This window comes from Coregonus lavaretus (assembly GCF_964263955.1).
Source record: "Coregonus lavaretus genome assembly, chromosome: 27".
Lineage (NCBI taxonomy): Eukaryota > Metazoa > Chordata > Actinopteri > Salmoniformes > Salmonidae > Coregonus > Coregonus lavaretus.
The window spans coordinates 20,028,240-20,045,389 of record NC_140014.1 but is presented as its reverse complement, the minus strand read 5'-3'; the positions used below and the strand labels follow the sequence as shown (position 1 = coordinate 20,045,389).

General features: G+C 43.9%; 1 protein-coding gene across 2 annotated transcripts; it reads right to left on the bottom strand.

Annotated features, from left to right (window-relative positions):
• Window positions 1–1,990: 1,990 nt before the first annotated feature.
• On the bottom strand, window positions 1,991–17,038 carry arhgap11a (Rho GTPase activating protein 11A; the record flags this gene model as incomplete). Of its 2 annotated transcripts, XM_084143854.1 has the most annotated exons (12): window positions 1,991–4,022; window positions 4,177–4,297; window positions 5,145–5,253; window positions 5,468–5,603; window positions 5,706–5,876; window positions 7,919–7,993; window positions 8,159–8,299; window positions 8,400–8,563; window positions 8,665–8,915; window positions 9,043–9,139; window positions 9,272–9,339; window positions 16,497–16,628. In XM_084143854.1, the coding sequence occupies 12 exons, from the start codon at window positions 16,626–16,628 to the stop codon at window positions 2,476–2,478; spliced, it is 3,012 nt and encodes a 1,003-aa protein (XP_083999980.1). In that variant the 3' UTR covers window positions 1,991–2,475. The 2 variants fall into 2 exon arrangements, with proteins under 2 accessions (XP_083999980.1, XP_083999981.1); XM_084143855.1 differs by lacking the exons at window positions 1,991–4,022; window positions 4,177–4,297 and having other exon boundaries at window positions 4,474–5,253; window positions 16,497–17,038.
• Between the last annotated feature and the right edge of the window lie 112 nt (window positions 17,039–17,150).

The following is a 17,150-nucleotide window of genomic DNA, read 5'->3' as shown; positions in this document are numbered from 1 at the left end:
GTCAAGCAAGTGAGTTTGTGTTTACACAGGACCTCCCGCCCCCACCTACCGTCAACCAATCATGTCAATGCAGAGCTATATGAAGCTACTATATATGGAGCCCTCTGCATTGTTACAAAATTTGGGAGGCACACCGATGCGGTACGGAGCTCAATTTGGCCTCTGCAAGCCTCCGCAATTGCATCACACCCTCCATATGGAGCCACCGACCACATTTTCGGATCATGCATGAATTGGCTTTAAAGGTCTTATTTGGGATAAGCTGTTTACATGCACCTTTGATATCCCTTTCACGAGTATCCCTGTAACCATGAATAAACAGAATATTCCTCATTTAAGTTCATTTGGGTTAAATGGTATAGTAACTCAAATATGGACACTGATTAATTGATTGGCTGGGCCTGGCAGAAACTTGTCTAAATTAAGGGTGAAAGTAGCCAGTAGGCTATATGGTCCAGTACAGAGTATCAGCTAAATTAATTGTTATGGCATTATGGTGGATCTAATTGCACAGGTAGCCTACTTTTTGAAGTGATTTGTTTGACAATCAGATGAAAACATCACACAACACCCATTATATTTGAAATTGAGTCTGTGCAGACAAAAACAGTAAACGGGATAAGATGTTTACATGCCACAGTATCCCTTCTAAGATCAGCATATCCCAGGCGTCTTATCCGGGTTTCTCATAACCGGGATACAAGCCTTTTCGGGTTACTGTAAATGGGATATGGTGTTTATATGCATCAACTCAAAAACAGAATAATTGAGTATCATGAATAATAACGGGATATTGGTGTGCATGTAAATGTGGTCAGTGTTAGCTAGCTTGTGTTGTAGTAGTGTGACAATGGCGACAGCAGCTGCAGTGGCTGTTATCAACTTCAAGGTGGATGTTGCTAATTTGTTAGCATCACCCTTTTCAAGATTAACTTTCAAACTTACTTTACAAATCATCACATGGTGAGTGGCAATGTTTTTTGTTGCAGCTCACTTGCTGTTAGCTATCTATTTGAAAATAATGACTGTGAAACATTGTTGCATTTAAACTTTAGATCACCAGTTATTGGGAATAACATTATAAAAATATATTTGCAATGGGAAGTGATAGCTGGTTTGTTAATTTCATTTTGGAAATTAAATGATTGTGCTTTTTTGTTATGATTTCATGGGGAGTAAATTGGCTGCATATTCTTTAACATTATTTGATACTGTGTGTGATGCTGTCACCCTATCAGCAGTCTTATTTTGTTGTTGCCGAAAATGGTCTCTCCTTCCGTGCCATGGAGTGCACAGGTATTAAGGTCAATGTCCTTTCAGCACCACGAGTCACCTTTGATCTGACACTGTTGTTGTCGCCTATTGGTGATGGTGTGATAGTTGTGTTAGGCTACCATAGGTTGTGTAAACAGTGTTTTTTGTTTTGCTGGTTGCATTGTGTCCATGCCGGTTCTGTCTCTGTGTGTGCAGCAGCCCGAAGCACGGCCAGGCCTGTTTGATTAATTCATAATGTCATCAAAAAGCATTGCTCCTCCTTCACTAGAACGGTCCGAATACAGAAGATATGTTGGGAGTATTAAGTAATGTTATTTAATTGATTTGATACATAACAGATTTTTTGTCCCTCTGAAGTCCTAGGCCCTATAGTCAAGGTTCGCCACTGAGTAGTGTCAAATTACATACAGTACTTCTGCTACATTGCAGCTTCCCCAACAAGTGATTTTAGTACACCCCCTTGTGGAATGAAGCTGTAAGTACCAGTAGTGATGTCGAGGTGTTGTTTCCTTATATTATAATAACATGTACTATTTCAGCATTTGTGCAGACAAATGCATACAGTATTATGAATTGTTCCCAAGAAAAAAACAAAGTGTTCTGAATGTTTTGATTTATTTTCTATTTATCAAAAATTCATGGTAATGCACTACTTCTGAAGAGATTGGAAATTGTAGGACTGCAAATGCAGAGGTGAATTAAATCAATACTGCTTGAAAGGTTTTATTAATACATTCCCCTAAAAAGGTGCCTTGATCGGTTCACATGTTTAATCCAAAGCAGTTTTTTTTAAAGAAAATACATTTAAATGTTTTTTTTGGGGGGGGAAATAGTTTCCTTCGTAGATCTTTACCAAATGACGAACTCAATGAAAAGATAAATAAAAGCAAGTATAAAATCTCGAAACTTCCTGCCATACAACCAACCGTTCAGCATTTGGCTTTCACACTAGTCTAACAGACTACAAACACACTCATTCCTTTACACTGATATGCATTTGCAAAACTTTTACCAACAATAGAGTAAAAAAAAGTTGACATACATCAGATCAGTCGCCCCAAACAACTCACGGAGAACAGCATCTAGAAATTAAAATAATTTAAACCCCTGAAAACATAGAAGGGAATGTTTTGAAGTAATACAGTGACAGCCTATGTCCAGATAGGGAGACCTGCATGGTAAACGGGACGTTCTACTTGACTAGAGGTCTATGGGCTTGGTGGCTGACAGCAGTCTACCATCGTTGAGGGGGTTCCTGGGGGAGCCTCTGTAGCAACACACATCCTTCTCAGCCACCTGCTGCACCACAGACTTCTGACCTTCAACTCCTAGACTGTTCTTAACGGGTGTGTCACCTTTGGCCTTAGGTTGTACCTTGTTGGTCACGTCACCCAGAGCGCAACTCCTGGGTTTGCGGATTACGCTGGCTGGCTTCTTGGGTGGGACCGGAGGAGGGCAGGTTTTTGTGGAGCGGCCCTTGTCATTTGTGGGGCCTCCATGGTTGTCTGCCTGGCACTGGTGAGGCTGGGGCTGAGCCCCAGCAGACAGGCCACTCTCCAGGCTGACAGCCTTCCCTACAGGGGTGGGGGTGTCCTGGCCCCGTCTGGAGGCGTTCCCAGCCAGTGCAGGCCTCCTGTCCACCAGCAGAGAGTTGATCCTGCGGACAGACTGGCGCACAGGGGTACGCTGGAACTTGAGGGGGGACCTGACTGCTTTGGCCTGTGATTTGGGTGAATATAGGATGAGCTTGTTGAAGCGCTGGATATGGTCTGCCACCCTTACCCTGCGGGCCTCCAGGGTGCCTGGGGAGGGCTGCTCCACCTGCTGATTCTCCTGCCTCTGGGGGTGGGTACTGGGCTCTGGGGATGCCACAGACTCATCATCATGTACCATTACAGATACTGTACCCATGGGGGGAAGAGGGGTGTTGAGCTCCTGAAAGTACTCCAGCCCGGAAGCTCTGTATGGAGTGGACTGGACCCCAGCAGCGATGCTGCGTGTGAAGTGAGTAGGGCTCTGGATGTCCAGGGAATCGATCAGCCTACTACAGTACACCTGCTCAGCCACAGTCTCTGCCTCCACAGATCTGTCACCGCTGTCACCAGCACACAGCGACCGGTCACAGGCCTTCTCTGACAGACTGCCACACCCTCCCACTTCAAACAGGGCGCTGTCTATAGACAAGGGAGAAAGAGGAACAAACGCGATCTGACCAAATGTGATGTTCTGATCATCAGCCAGACGCCTCTGAGGTGTTGGCATGCTAAAACTCTCTTTGTTTGGTGACGCACCCTTGAGTGTTGAAGATTCAGAAGGAGTTGAATCTGTTTGAGTGTTCTCAGGCTGTGATGGCTTGACCTCTCCTGAGGGGGCGCTGTGGTCTCTCGAGACTGCCTCCAGATCGCTGCCTGACTCAGTGAAGGCTCCTTTGATCTTGAGCAAGGTGGGCCTGGTCAAGGTCTGGGACTCGCTGAACAAACCCTCACTCTCCAGGCTCTCAGCTCTGGAGGCACAGCACAGCTTCTTGGGGAAGCTGGCCACCATGGGGGGTTTAGCCACCACGATGGCAGGCTCAGAGTAGTAGTTGTTCTTCAGACACATGTTCATGGGGGTGTCGGTGAAGGAGCCCCCGCTCAAGACAAGACCCTCATCAGGGGTCTCCTCGCTACAGGATGTCCGGAGGGCACTGCCGTCATCACACTGGGGGGTCAGCAAGTTGTCCTCTGACTTACTGTAGAACTCGGAGCCTGTGGAGCACAATGGGGGGGCAGTAGCAGACATCGCTTCCACCAAGGGACAACACATAACAAACACTGATCCATTTCATGCATTAGTTTAGCTCTTAGCACATTAATTATGAAAGTACATTTAGAAAAGTTAGGTTTTAAAAAAGGTACTCACCATTCGACGAGCTCTTGTTTCGCAATACAGCCAGGCTAAATTCGGCTTCTTTGGTGAAACGAAAACCGGTGGTGCTCTCTTGAGTGGCAAGTCGCCAACCAATGGACTCTGAACCCTCTTTCTGAATCACCAGCATGGAATGAGAAATGACATTGTTGGGATGGAAGCGTCTACTTTTTAGTAAAGCATATAAATGTAGCCGTGCACTAGAACCTTGTTTAGTTATATGACAATCTGATGGATTGTAATTTAAGGGTCTTTGGAGTATGGCAAAAAGTTACTCAGAAGAAATGTGTTGGTCAATGTTGTTTTATTAAATTGCAAATATACATCAGTATGACGCATTATAAAATTACTGTCGTACCCAAACCAGGTTACAGTTTAGTTTATGTTAACATAATATTTGGTTAATATATTAAAATGTTTTAAGTCTTAAATGTTAGATTTCACAAATCTAAAATAATATTTAATATCCTAGAATTGAGGATATAAAGATCTTGGTTCACTAGTTTATTAGTATAAACATTCCTTCAAATGTTACAGAACAGTCATGCAGAAATAACGGAATTCTCATCTTGAAAACAAGAATGTTTGATTTAAAGGAAAAATTAAAAATTCATAATCTCTTAAATGAGCTTCGTTCAATTTATTAACCCAGCAAGCATTATTGAAAGTAAACATGAACATGCCCAAATTGCCATAAAATCGACAGACAAAATGTAAGTAGTTAATCCAAAGATTAAAGCCAAAAATACAACATAAAAATATTAGAAATAAGAAAGTGCTTCTGTGCTAAATTGTACCTTACAATTGCACCCTAATGCATAACTGTAAATTATTAATCTTTGATTAATACAATTCAAGTCAATAGGCTAAGGGGGGTCATCAAGGCTGGGATTGAGAGCAGTCTTTCCCTCCAATTTGAGGAGCAGATAATCAGCATGTCATACATGGGTATCTGAACTTACAGGGTCTCTGCTGCTCTTGCCCAGGCTGAAGCGAAGGCGCAGGGACTTGCAAACGTTTTCTTTCTTGGTGACCTTGGGAGAGAAGCAACCAGCCTTCCCCGACTCCACTCTGAAAAACAGACAAGAACATGTGAGCATACCGTTTCAACCATTGTCAAGTTAGACATATTATACATAATTACATACAAATATTCAAGAAGGCCTCTCCTCCGATGCAACAGAGAGAAAAGTGATGTATTCAACAATGTAGAAAATAATAAAAAATAAAGAAAAACCCTTGAATGAGTAGGTGTTCTAAAACTTTTGACCGGTAGTGTATGTACCTGTTGACAACATGCCGGTGACTTAGTCGTTTGCTCTTTCTCCTTGCAGAGCTGGCAGACTGCCTGCTGGACCTCCCAACTGAGGACAACGCATTCTGGGAGTTCAGGGAATCTGAGGCACTGGGGTCCAGGTAACCTGAACAACAGGAACAAAGAGGAACACACTCAGCACACAACTCTTTTTTTGTCTGTATAAAAAAATGTTGTCACCCGTTTTGATTATATAGGGCCTTGTTACCTGGTCCAGGAGTAAAACTTCCACCGAACAGAGCATTCGGTAGTAACTCTAAACCAAGGTTCTTTTTGATGGATCTCCGTTTCTTGCTGGAGCCATAACTTTGACCAGATTCCAAAGGAAGTTTTCTCTTGGAGTTGGGAGTAATTATCACAGGAGTTGAAGAAGAAAAAACTGGGAAAAATCATGAGTGAATTTAGGTTTAGGTTCCCCAAGTCTCCCACTAAAACCTATTCAGAACTGAGTCAGCTGAAATAATTTGTGAGGATTCTGGATTTGCATTGATGGAGAATATTAAAGCCAATGACAAGCACCCAGGCAAAGAGTAGGCAAGACAATTTGGGCAGGCATCAAATCATTTAACGTAATAATAGAAATAAAATGCTAACAAGACAGCGTCGCTAGTCATTCACTACATACAGTGGGGGAAAAAAGTATTTAGTCAGCCACCAATTGGGCAAGTTCTCCCACTTAAAAAGATGAGAGAGGCCTGTAATTTTCATCATAGGTACACGTCAACTATGACAGACAAATTGAGAATTTTTTTCTCCAGAAAATCACATTGTAGGATTTTTAATGGATTTATTTGCAAATTATGGTGGAAAATAAGCATTTGGTCACCTACAAACAACCACGATTTCTGGCTCTCACAGACCTGTAACTTCTTCTTTAAGAGGCTCCTCTGTCCTCCACTCGTTACCTGTATTAATGGCACCTGTTTGAACTTGTTATCAGTATAAAATACACCTGTCCACAACCTCAAACAGTCACACTCCAAACTCCACTATGGCCAAGACCAAAGAGCTGTCAAAGGACACCAGAAACAAAATTGTAGACCTGCACCAGGCTGGGAAGACTGAATCTGCAATAGGTAAGCAGCTTGGTTTGAAGAAATCAACTGTGGGAGCAATTATTAGGAAATGGAAGACATACAAGACCACTGATAATCTCCCTCGATCTGGGGCTCCACGCAAGATCTCACCCCGTGGGGTCAAAATGATCACAAGAACGGTGAGCAAAAATCCCAGAACCACACAGGGGGACCTAGTGAATGACCTGCAGAGAGCTGGGACCAAAGTAACAAAGCCTACCATCAGTAACACACTACGCCGCCAGGGACTCAAATCCTGCAGTGCCAGACGTGTTCCCCTGCTTAAGCCAGTACATGTCCAGGCCTGTCTGAAGTTTGCTAGAGTGCATTTGGATGATCCAGAAGAGGATTGGGAGAATGTCATATGGTCAGATGAAACCAAAATATAACTTTTTGGTAAAAACTCAACTCGTCGTGTTTGGAGGACAAAGAATGCTGAGTTGCATCCAAAGAACACCATACCTACTGTGAAGCATGGGGGTGGAAACATCATGCTTTGGGGCTGTTTTTCTGCAAAGGGACCAGGACGACTGATCCGGTGTAAAGGAAAGAATGAATGGGGCCATGTATCGTGAGATTTTGAGTGAAAACCTCCTTCCACCAGCAAGGGCATTGAAGATGAAACGTGGCTGGGTCTTTCAGCATGACAATAATCCCAAACACACCGCCCGGGCAACGAAGGAGTGGCTTCGTAAGAAGCATTTCAAGGTCCTGGAGAGGCCTAGCCAGTCTCCAGATCTAACCCCATAGAAAATCTTTGGAGGGAGTTGAAAGTCCGTGTTGCCCAGCGACAGCCCCAAAACATCACTGCTCTAGAGGAGATCTGCATGGAGGAATGGGCCAAAATACCAGCAACAGTGTGTGAAAACCTTGTGAAGACTTACAGAAAACGTTTGACCTGTGTCATTGCCGACAAAGGGTATATAACAAAGTATTGAGAAACTTTTGTTATTGACCAAATACTTATTTTCCAACATAATTAGCAAATTAATTAATTAAAAATCCTACAATGTGATTTTCTGGAAAATGTTTTCTCATTTTGTCTGTCATAGTTGACGTGTACCTATGATGAAAATTACAGGCCTCTCTCATATTTTTAAGTGGGAGAACTTGCACAATTGGTGGCTGACTAAATACTTTCCCCCCCCACTGTATGAGCAAATGAAAACAATCTGAGATCAAATTTAAATTAAGAGTTTATTAAGAGTTTAAGCGCATTTCTGTGAAAGTCAAGTAGCTGATTCCTTGTTATAAGTTGGATGAGATGAATATGTGTCAGAGCTATGAGGCATTGACGCTCTCATTTGACAGCAGGAGGCGTGACCTAACCTGAATAGATACCTACCATATCCGTCTGACTGGGGAGTATTTGTGGGTGTTCTATTTGTTTTTAACTTATTCCGAGCTCCATTGACCATATCTGAAATGCGAGACAAAAAATATTCCAGATTTTGAAATTCAGTGGAGCTTTACTGAGAAAGCGATAAGCCTACAACATCGGATATTTTCAATGACCAAATGCTATACAGAATAAATTAATTCTACACCAGGCAATATCCTGCCCAGTTTTTCCATGGTATCTTACCTCCTAAACTGCGCCTGTGTCTCCTCTTGGCCCCAGAGTTTGTGTCTAACTCGTCTAGTCCATCTAGAGTAGGGGAGAGAACACCAGCCTCGCAGCCCAGCATGGCTGGAATCTTCTCCATGATGTACTGAGGTACCACACCTAACACACAGAGACACATTTCGAAACTGTGAGCTATGGACATTAACTTTTAATCCCCAGTTGATTGATGAAACTACAATAACAAAGCTTGAACTGTTACCGAAATCCAGAGCGTGTTCTATAAGGCAGTGGACCACGGCTGCCTGTTGCTTGAGGCGTTTCTCTGTGCTGGCGTTCATCTTGTCTGCCCCGTCTCCAGCGTGCAGAAGGTTGGGAGCCAGTATCACAGACAGGTTACTGCTGTCCATCTTATTCACAGCACTCCTGAGACAAAGCAAAACCAGGGTGAGAAAGAATGATTGACCAAGTCCGAACTGGTACAGATATACTATTTAATTACGAGACATAAACTTGTGAAATCGTACCTCTGAGAGACTTTGTGGAGGAAGCCAAAGAAATAATGTAGGATGCTCATGTTTCTGTCAGGCAGTACACAGGACAGCAGCAGGGTGGCAGAGGTCCTCTCTTCCTCTGTGGGCAGCTGCTGGGCCTTGAGGAAGGCATCATGCAGCTCTGTGGGCAGGACAGGATCTGGTAGCTCCCTGAAGAACTGCTTGACCAGGCCAGCAACATCACACGGCAGGGCAGCGGACAGGCACTCCTTATCCAACTTCGCCTACAGAGACAAAACAAACAATGATGCCTTGTGTTAAACTATTCCAGCAGCCAGGTCAAAGGTCAACTGTGAAATAAAAAATAAAATAAAAAAACTCCAGCAGGGTCAACCTCCAGCCATCACTCACCCGGAGTGCTTTCAGGCGGACAATGGAACCAGACTTTCTGAACAAGCCCTCTGTATCCACATGCTCTAGCAGACTTGTGCACGCATCCATGAGAAAGCTGGGAGAGCAAGGGGATGGGAGAAACATTAGACCTTGAAAAGGACAAATAATAGGCAGAATACGCGCAAATAGAGGACAACAAAATATTGAGTTAGATAGCTAGACCATCTAAGACAGGTGTTTATCTTACCATGGTACACTCCCATTCTCCACATTGTACTGCGGAAGGCTCTCCAGCGGTACACCAAACACTTTCACCTGGAAAAACAAAAGTCCTTATTTCCACTTCATGTTTGATTTCAATAAAGAAGGCTTTGCACGGCCGCTGGTTTAATCCTCCTATATCGGCCTAGCTCACTAATAACCTTTGATTTGATATCCCATCAATCAAACCACACCACAGAAATATATGTGAAAAGGCACTCAAGTCTTTACATGTTAATCGTCCTTTTCCAGCAGCAGGCTATGACAACTGGTTTAGAACGTTACGCATTCCACTGCCCAAGGCAGTAGTTTAAAACTCATCACCTGATCAAATATAAGCTAGCTGTATGTTGTGCCTGCCAAGTGCCAAACATTTCTCTAAGTATTTTAGAGGGAGAGACTAGAAAACAAGTGCTTCAATGTGCTTTTGAAAAACAACAGCCTATAGCCTACTACAGTCCTGTGCCTTTTATTTAGTAGATTTCCTGCCAGTACATTTGAGAGAATGTAAGAGTTAAATGGACAAAACCAATTGCCTTAAATCAAAATGGGTCTACCTGCCAAAGCGAGCATTCCTTGTACCACTATCTCATCACCAAGCTCAATAAAACAGTCTGTGCTAATATGAATGCCTTTTTAGGAATTTGTCATAACACGGGGCAGACAGCCCCAAATGTGTCTTCCATTGTCATGTATTTGAATCATTTACAACAAGGAACAATTCACTTAGCTAGCAACATACATTCATCATAGATAGCTAGCTAGTATGGCTAGCCCACCCCTTAAAAACATTACTTGTTGGGGAGTGAACCTCCAACTCACTTCTGGTTGACAGACTAGACCTTGATCATGACATGCAGTTCCATTACATTACACATAAGAGTCATTGGACGAAGGCATCTTCTGTACGGGGTCCTTTTGTTAAGAGCCTCGATGCTCGGTATGAACATTAACACGCATTGCATTGCGGTACGGTTTTGGGAGCATAAGGATCTTCCATATCAGCGAGAAATCATTTCCCAAACCATTAAATTGATACATGTATAGGGTTAGTGTTCCAACGCGGCCATGATATGAAAGTAAAGGGCTTTATGTTTCTAGAACCCGATCGCAATTGAGAATCGATTCACGTTTATATTGAGTATTTGGCTGCCAGAGTCAGTCTACCTCTGAAAATAACATAAGGTCCTTGGACCTTAAGGATTAATAGTAACATTACGCTCCTTAAGAGTACATCTTGGGCTAGCAGACAGACTAACATTAATCCAACAATGAAAGTCAATTACAATGACAGGCTTAACAAATGGGGCTGGGTAAAAGTTAGCTCTTGAATATTCTAGGCAGCATTCTGCCTTCTCCGTACAGTTCTCAGCCATTAGCTTCGCCCACTACTGCCTCACATGAACTACAATCCGGAAGCTGTGTTTGAACTTTTAGAGTCAATAATCATCGATAGCAATATGGCTTTCGAAACATATGGCCCTTATCTTTCATCAGCGTGGAATAATTTTTAAATAAATAAGATACTGTAGCAGTTTTGCACAGATACAGTATCTGACAAAAGTAAGAACACCCCTCACATTTTTGTAGATATTTGAGTATATCTTTCCATGTGACAACACTGAAGACCGGCTCTGACGCTCGTCGGATGTGGCAGGGCTTAAACTATTACAGACTACAAAGGGAAGCACAGCCGCGAGCTGCCCAGTGTCACAAGACTTCCAGACGAGCTCAACCACTTCTTTGCTCGCTTTGAGGCAAGCAACACTGAAGCATGCATGAGAGCACCAGCTGTTACGGATGACTATGTGATCACGCTCTCCGTAGCCGATGTGAGTAAGACTTTTAAGCAGGTCAACATTCACAAGGCTGCAGGGCCAGACGGATTACCAGGACGTGTACTCCGAGCATGTGCTGACCAACTGGCAAGTGTCTTCACTGACATTTTCAACATGTCCCTGACTGAGTCTGTAATACCAACATGTTTCAAACAGACCACCATAGTCCCCGTGCCCAAGGACTCTAAGATAACCTGCCTAAATGACTACCGACCCGTAGCACTGACGTCTGTAGCCATGAAGTGCTTTGAAAGGCTGGTCATGGCTCACATCAACACCATTATCCCAGAAACCCTAGACCCACTCCAATTTGCATACCGCCCCAACAGATCCACAGATGATGCAATCTCTATTGCACTCCACACTGCCATTTCCCACCTGGACAAGAGGAACACCTACGTGAGAATGCTATTCATTGACTACAGCTCAGCATTCAACACCATAGTGCCCTCAAAGCTCATCACTAAGCTAAGGATCCTGGGACCAAACACCTCCCTCTGCAACTGGATCCTGGACTTCCTGACGGGCCGCCCCCAGGTGGTAAGGGTAGGTAACAACACATCTGCCACACTGATCCTCAACACGGGGGCCCCTCAGGGGTGCGTGCTCAGTCCCCTCCTGTACTCCCTGTTCACCCATGACTGCATGGCCAGGCACGACTCCAACACCATCATTACGTTTTCCGACGACACAACAGTGGTAGGCCTGATCACCGACAACGATGAGACAGCCTATAGGGAGGAGGTCAGAGACCTGGCCATGTGGTGCCAGGATAACAACCTCTCCCTCAACGTGACCAAGACAATGGAGATGATTGTGGACTACAGGAAAAAAAAAAGAGGACTGAGCACGCCCCCATTCTCATCGACGGGGCTGTAGTGGAACAGGTTGAGAGCTTCAAGTTCCTTGGTGTCCACATCACCAACGAACTATCATGGTCCAAACACACCAAGACAGTCGTGAAGAGGGCACGACAAAGCCTATTCCCCCTCAGGAGACTGAAAAGATTTGGCATGGGTCCTCAGATCCTCAAAAAAATTATACAGCTGCACCATCGAGAGCATCCTTACTGGATGCATCACCGCCTGGTATGGCAACTCCTTGGCCTCCGACCGCAAGGCACTACAGAGGGTAGTGTGTACGGCCCAGTACATCACTGGGGCCAAGCTTCCTGCCATCCAGGACCTCTATACCAGGCAGTGTCAGAGGAAGGCCCTCAAAATTGTCAGTAACTACAGCCCCCCTAGTCATAGACTGTTCTCTCTGCTACCGCACGGCAAGCGGTACCGGAGTGCCAAGTCTAGGTCCAAAAGACTTCTCAACAGCTTCTACCCCCAAGCCATAAGACTCCTGAACAGCTAATCATGGCTACCCGGACTATTTGCACTGCCCCCCCACCCCATCTTTTTACGCTGCTGCTACTCTTAATTATTTATGCATAGTCACGTTAGCTCTACCCACATGTACATATTACTTCAACTAGCCGGTGCCCCCGCACCGGTACCCCCCTGTATATATAGCCTCCCTACTGTTATTATATTTTACTTCTGCTCTTTTTTTCTCAACACTTTTTTGCTGTTTTATTCTACTTTTTTATTAAAAATAAATGCACTGTTGGTTAAGGGCTGTAAGTAAGCATTTCACTGTAATGTCTGCACCTGTTGTATTCGGCGCATGTGGCCAATAAAATTTGATTTGATTTGAAATGACACTTTGCTACAATGTAAAGTAGTGAGTGTACAGCTTGTATAACAGTGTAAATTTGCTGTCCCCTCAAAATAACATAACACACAGCCATTAATGTCTAAACCGCTGGCAACAAAAGTGAGTACACCCCTAAGTGAAAATGTCCAAATTGGGCCCAAAGTGTCAATATTTTGTGTGGCCACCATCATTTTCCAGCATTGCCTTAACCCTCTTGGGCATGGGGTTCACCAGAGCTTCACAGGTTGCCACTGGAGTCCTCTTCCACTCCTCCATGACGACATCACGGAGCTGGTGGATGTTAGAGACCTTGCACTCCTCCACCTTCCGTTTGAGGATGCCCCACAGATGCTCAATAGGGTTTAGGTCTGGAGACATGCTTGGCCAGTCCATCACCTTTACCCTCAGCTTATTTAGCAAGGCAGTGGTCGTCTTGGAGGTGTGTTTGGGGTCGTTATCATGTTGGAATACTGCCCTGCGGCCCAGTCTCCGAAGGAAGGGGATCATGCTCTGCTTCAGTATGTCACAGTACATGTTGGCATTCATGGTTCCCTCAATGAACTGTAGCTCCCCAGTGCCGGCAGCACTCATGCAGCCCCAGACCATGACACTCCCACCACCATGCTTGACTGTAGGCAAGACACACTTGTCTTTGTACTCCTCACCTGGTTGCCGCCACACACGCTTGACACCATCTGAACCAAATACGTTTCTTGGTCTCATCAGACCACAGGACATGGTTCCAGTTATCCATGTCCTTAGTCTGCTTGTCTTCAGCAAACTGTTTGCGGGCTTTCTTGTGCATCATCTTTAGAAAAGGCTTCCTTCTGGGATGACAGCCATGCTGACCAATTTGATGCAGTGTGCGGCGTATGGTCTGAGCACTGACAGGCTGACCCCCCACCCCTCCAACCTCTGCAGCAATGCTGGCAGCACTCATACGTCTATTTCCCAAAGACAACCTCTGGATATGACGCTGAGCACGTGCACTCAACTTCTTCGGTCGACCATGGTGAGGCCTGTTCTGAGTGGAACCTGTGCTGTTAAACCGCTGTATGGTCTTGGCCAACGTGCTGCAGCTCAGTTTCAGGGTCTTGGCAATCTTCTTATAGCCCAGGCCATCTTTATGTAGAACAACAATTCTTTTTTTCAGATCCTCAGAGAGTTCTTTTCCATGAGGTGCCATGTTGAACTTCCAGTGACCAGTATGAGGGAGTGTGAGAGCGATGCCACCAAATTTAACACACCTGCTCCCCATTCACACCTGAGACCTTGTAACACTAACAAGTCACATGACACCGGGGGGGGGGGGGGGGGGGGGGGGGGGGAATGGCTAATTGGGCCCAATTTGGACATTTTCACTTAGGGGTGTACTCACTTTTGTTGCCAGTGGTTTAGACATGAATGGCTGTGTGTTAAGTTATTTTGAGGGGACAGCAAATGTACACTGTTATACAAGCTGTACACTCACTACTTTACATTGTAGCAAAGTGTCATTTCTTCAGTGTTGTCACATGAAAAGATATACTCAAATATTTACAAAAATGTGAGGGGTGTACTCACTTTTGTGAGATACTGTACATACCTCTATGGGTGCCTCCATCCAACAAAACTACACTTCTGCTTCACTTCCCGAGTTACTGTACGCTTACACACAGGTGTTCAGAGGATGCTAGATACAGTTGAAGTCTGAAGTTTACATACACCTTAGCCAAATACATTTAAACTCAGTTTTTCACAATTCCTGACATTTAATCCTAGTAAAAATTCCCTGTCTTAGGTCAGTTAGCATCACCACTTTAGTTTAAGAATGTGAAATGTCAGAATAATAGTAGAGAGAATGATTTATTTCAGATTTTATTTCTTCCATCGCATTCCCAGTGGGTCAGAAGTTTACATACACTCAATTAGTATTTGGTAGCATTGCCTTTAAATTGTTTAACTTTAAATGTTTCGGGTAGCCTTCCACAAGCTTCCCACAATAAGTTGGGTGAATTTTGGCCCATTCCTCCTGACAGAGCTGGTGTAACTGAGTCAGGTTTGTAGGCCTCCTTGCTCGAACACGCCTTTTCAGTTCTGCCCACACATTTTCTATAGGATTGAGGTCAGGGCTTTGTGATGGCCACTCCAATACCTTGACTTTGTTGTCTTTAAGCCATTTTGCCACAACTTTGGAAGTATGCTTGGGGTCATTGTCCATTTGGAAGACCCATTTGCGACCAAGCTTTAACTTCCTGACTGATGTCTTGAGATGTTGCTTCAATATATCCACATAATTTTCCTTCCTCATGATGCCATCTATTTTGTGAAGTGCACCAGTCCCTCCTGCAGCAAAGCACCCCCACAGCATGATGCTGCCACCCCCGTGCTTCACGGTTGGGATGGTGTTCTTCGGCTTGCAAGCTCCCCCCTTTTTCCTATGGCCAAACAGTTCTATTCTATTCAAAAAGTACAATATTTGTCCCCATGTGCAGATGCAAACCGTAGTCTGGCTTTTTTATGGCGGTTTTGGAGCAGTGGCTTCTTCCTTGCTGAGCGGCCTTTCAGGTTATGTCGATATAGGACTCGTTTTACTGTGGATATAGATACTTTGTACCGGTTTCCTCCAGCATCTTCACAAGATCCTTTGCTGTTGTTCTGGGATAGATTTGCACTTTTCGCACCAAACTACGTTAATCTCTAGGATACAGAACGCGTCTCCTTCCTGAGCGGTATGACGGCTGCGTGGTGCCATGGTGTTTATACTTGCGTACTATTGTTTGTACAGATGAACGTGGTACCTTCAGGCGTTTGGAAATTGCTCCCAAGGATGAACCAGACTTGTGGAGGTCTACAATATTTTTTCTGAGGTCTTGGCTGATTTCTTTTGATTTTCCCAAGATGTCAAGCAAAGAGGCACTGAGTTTGAAGGTAGGCCTTGAAATACATCCACAGGTACACCTCCAATTGACTCAAATTATGTCAATTAGCCTATCAGAAGCTTCGAAAGCCATGACATCATGTTCTGGAATTTTCCAAGCGGTTTAAAAGGCACAGTCAACTTAGTGTATGTAAACTTCTGACCCACTGGAATTGTGATACAGTGAATTGAAAGTGAAATACTATAGTTTGTTAACAAGACATTTGTGGAGTGGTTGAAAAACGAGTTTTAAAGACTCCAACCTAAGCGTATGTAAACTTTCGACTTCAACTGTAGCTAACGTTAATTATCACAGGTGGTTGCCTCTTGTCTTCCATTAACATGCAATGTAACATGGATATATGGCTGTGTGGGAACACTAACAAGGTGTGTATCAATTTAAACGTGTTTGTTTTTTATTATTTCTCGCTGATATGAAAGATAAGGTCCTTATTCTTCCAAAACCGTACCGCAAGCGATGCATGTTAATGTTCAGACTGAGCTTCCGTGATCTTAACAAAAAAAAACTACAGAAGACGCCTTCGTCCAATGACTTGTGTCATGTAATGGAACTGAGTCATGATCAAGCCAAGGGCTAGGTGAAAGTGCACCGACCGATGGAAATTAGTCAGGCAGGATGGTTCACAAACAAGTAATTTAGCCAGCTGACTAATCCAGGCAGTTTTACAACCAAAGTTTGACACTTCTGTCTAAAATTATGCACGTTTCTCGTGTGTATCTAGCTTGCAATCTAAACAAAACAGACTTACCGAATGGTTAACTGTCAACTTGCAGCTGGTGTGTGCTTTGTTTTTGTTCCAATTCTTCGTCTTTATCCCATAAGCAGCACGAAGGTGTTGCACAACAGCCAGACGCATCACATTTCTTTCAATGATCTTCATCTTTCACTTTAACAATGACTTTCACTGTGCCTTCTTCAAATGTTCAACACAGCTACCAATTTACCTAGCAGATCATCTATGCGTATCCTTCTTCAATCTAACGTTAGTATAACAGCTAGCTAACTATCCCACGTCCGCACTTCCCTTCCTTTTAATCAAAACAACTCTTCGGGTACGTTCTTCTTCTCATTCAAAATAATCCATCTAACGTTAATTTAACAAACCAAATCCTTCTACATTTAACCTGCAACTAGCTAGGTCGACCATCAAATAAAAACAACCGCTGTGCCAACTATCCAGACCCAGCAGAATCGCTATAATTCTCGTGACGGCTAGCCGACGTTCGCTACTGTTAACAGTTAGCTAGCCTGCTGTAGTGTAGCTAGTTAGCTAGCTCAATAACAATTCTCATAGCTATACTTGCTCATTTATAGTACAGTATGCCAAAATCTATATTCTTGTATTTACTTCAATACATGTGGCTATTCTCTTGTTTTTATCTAATCGTAATTGCCCTAGCTA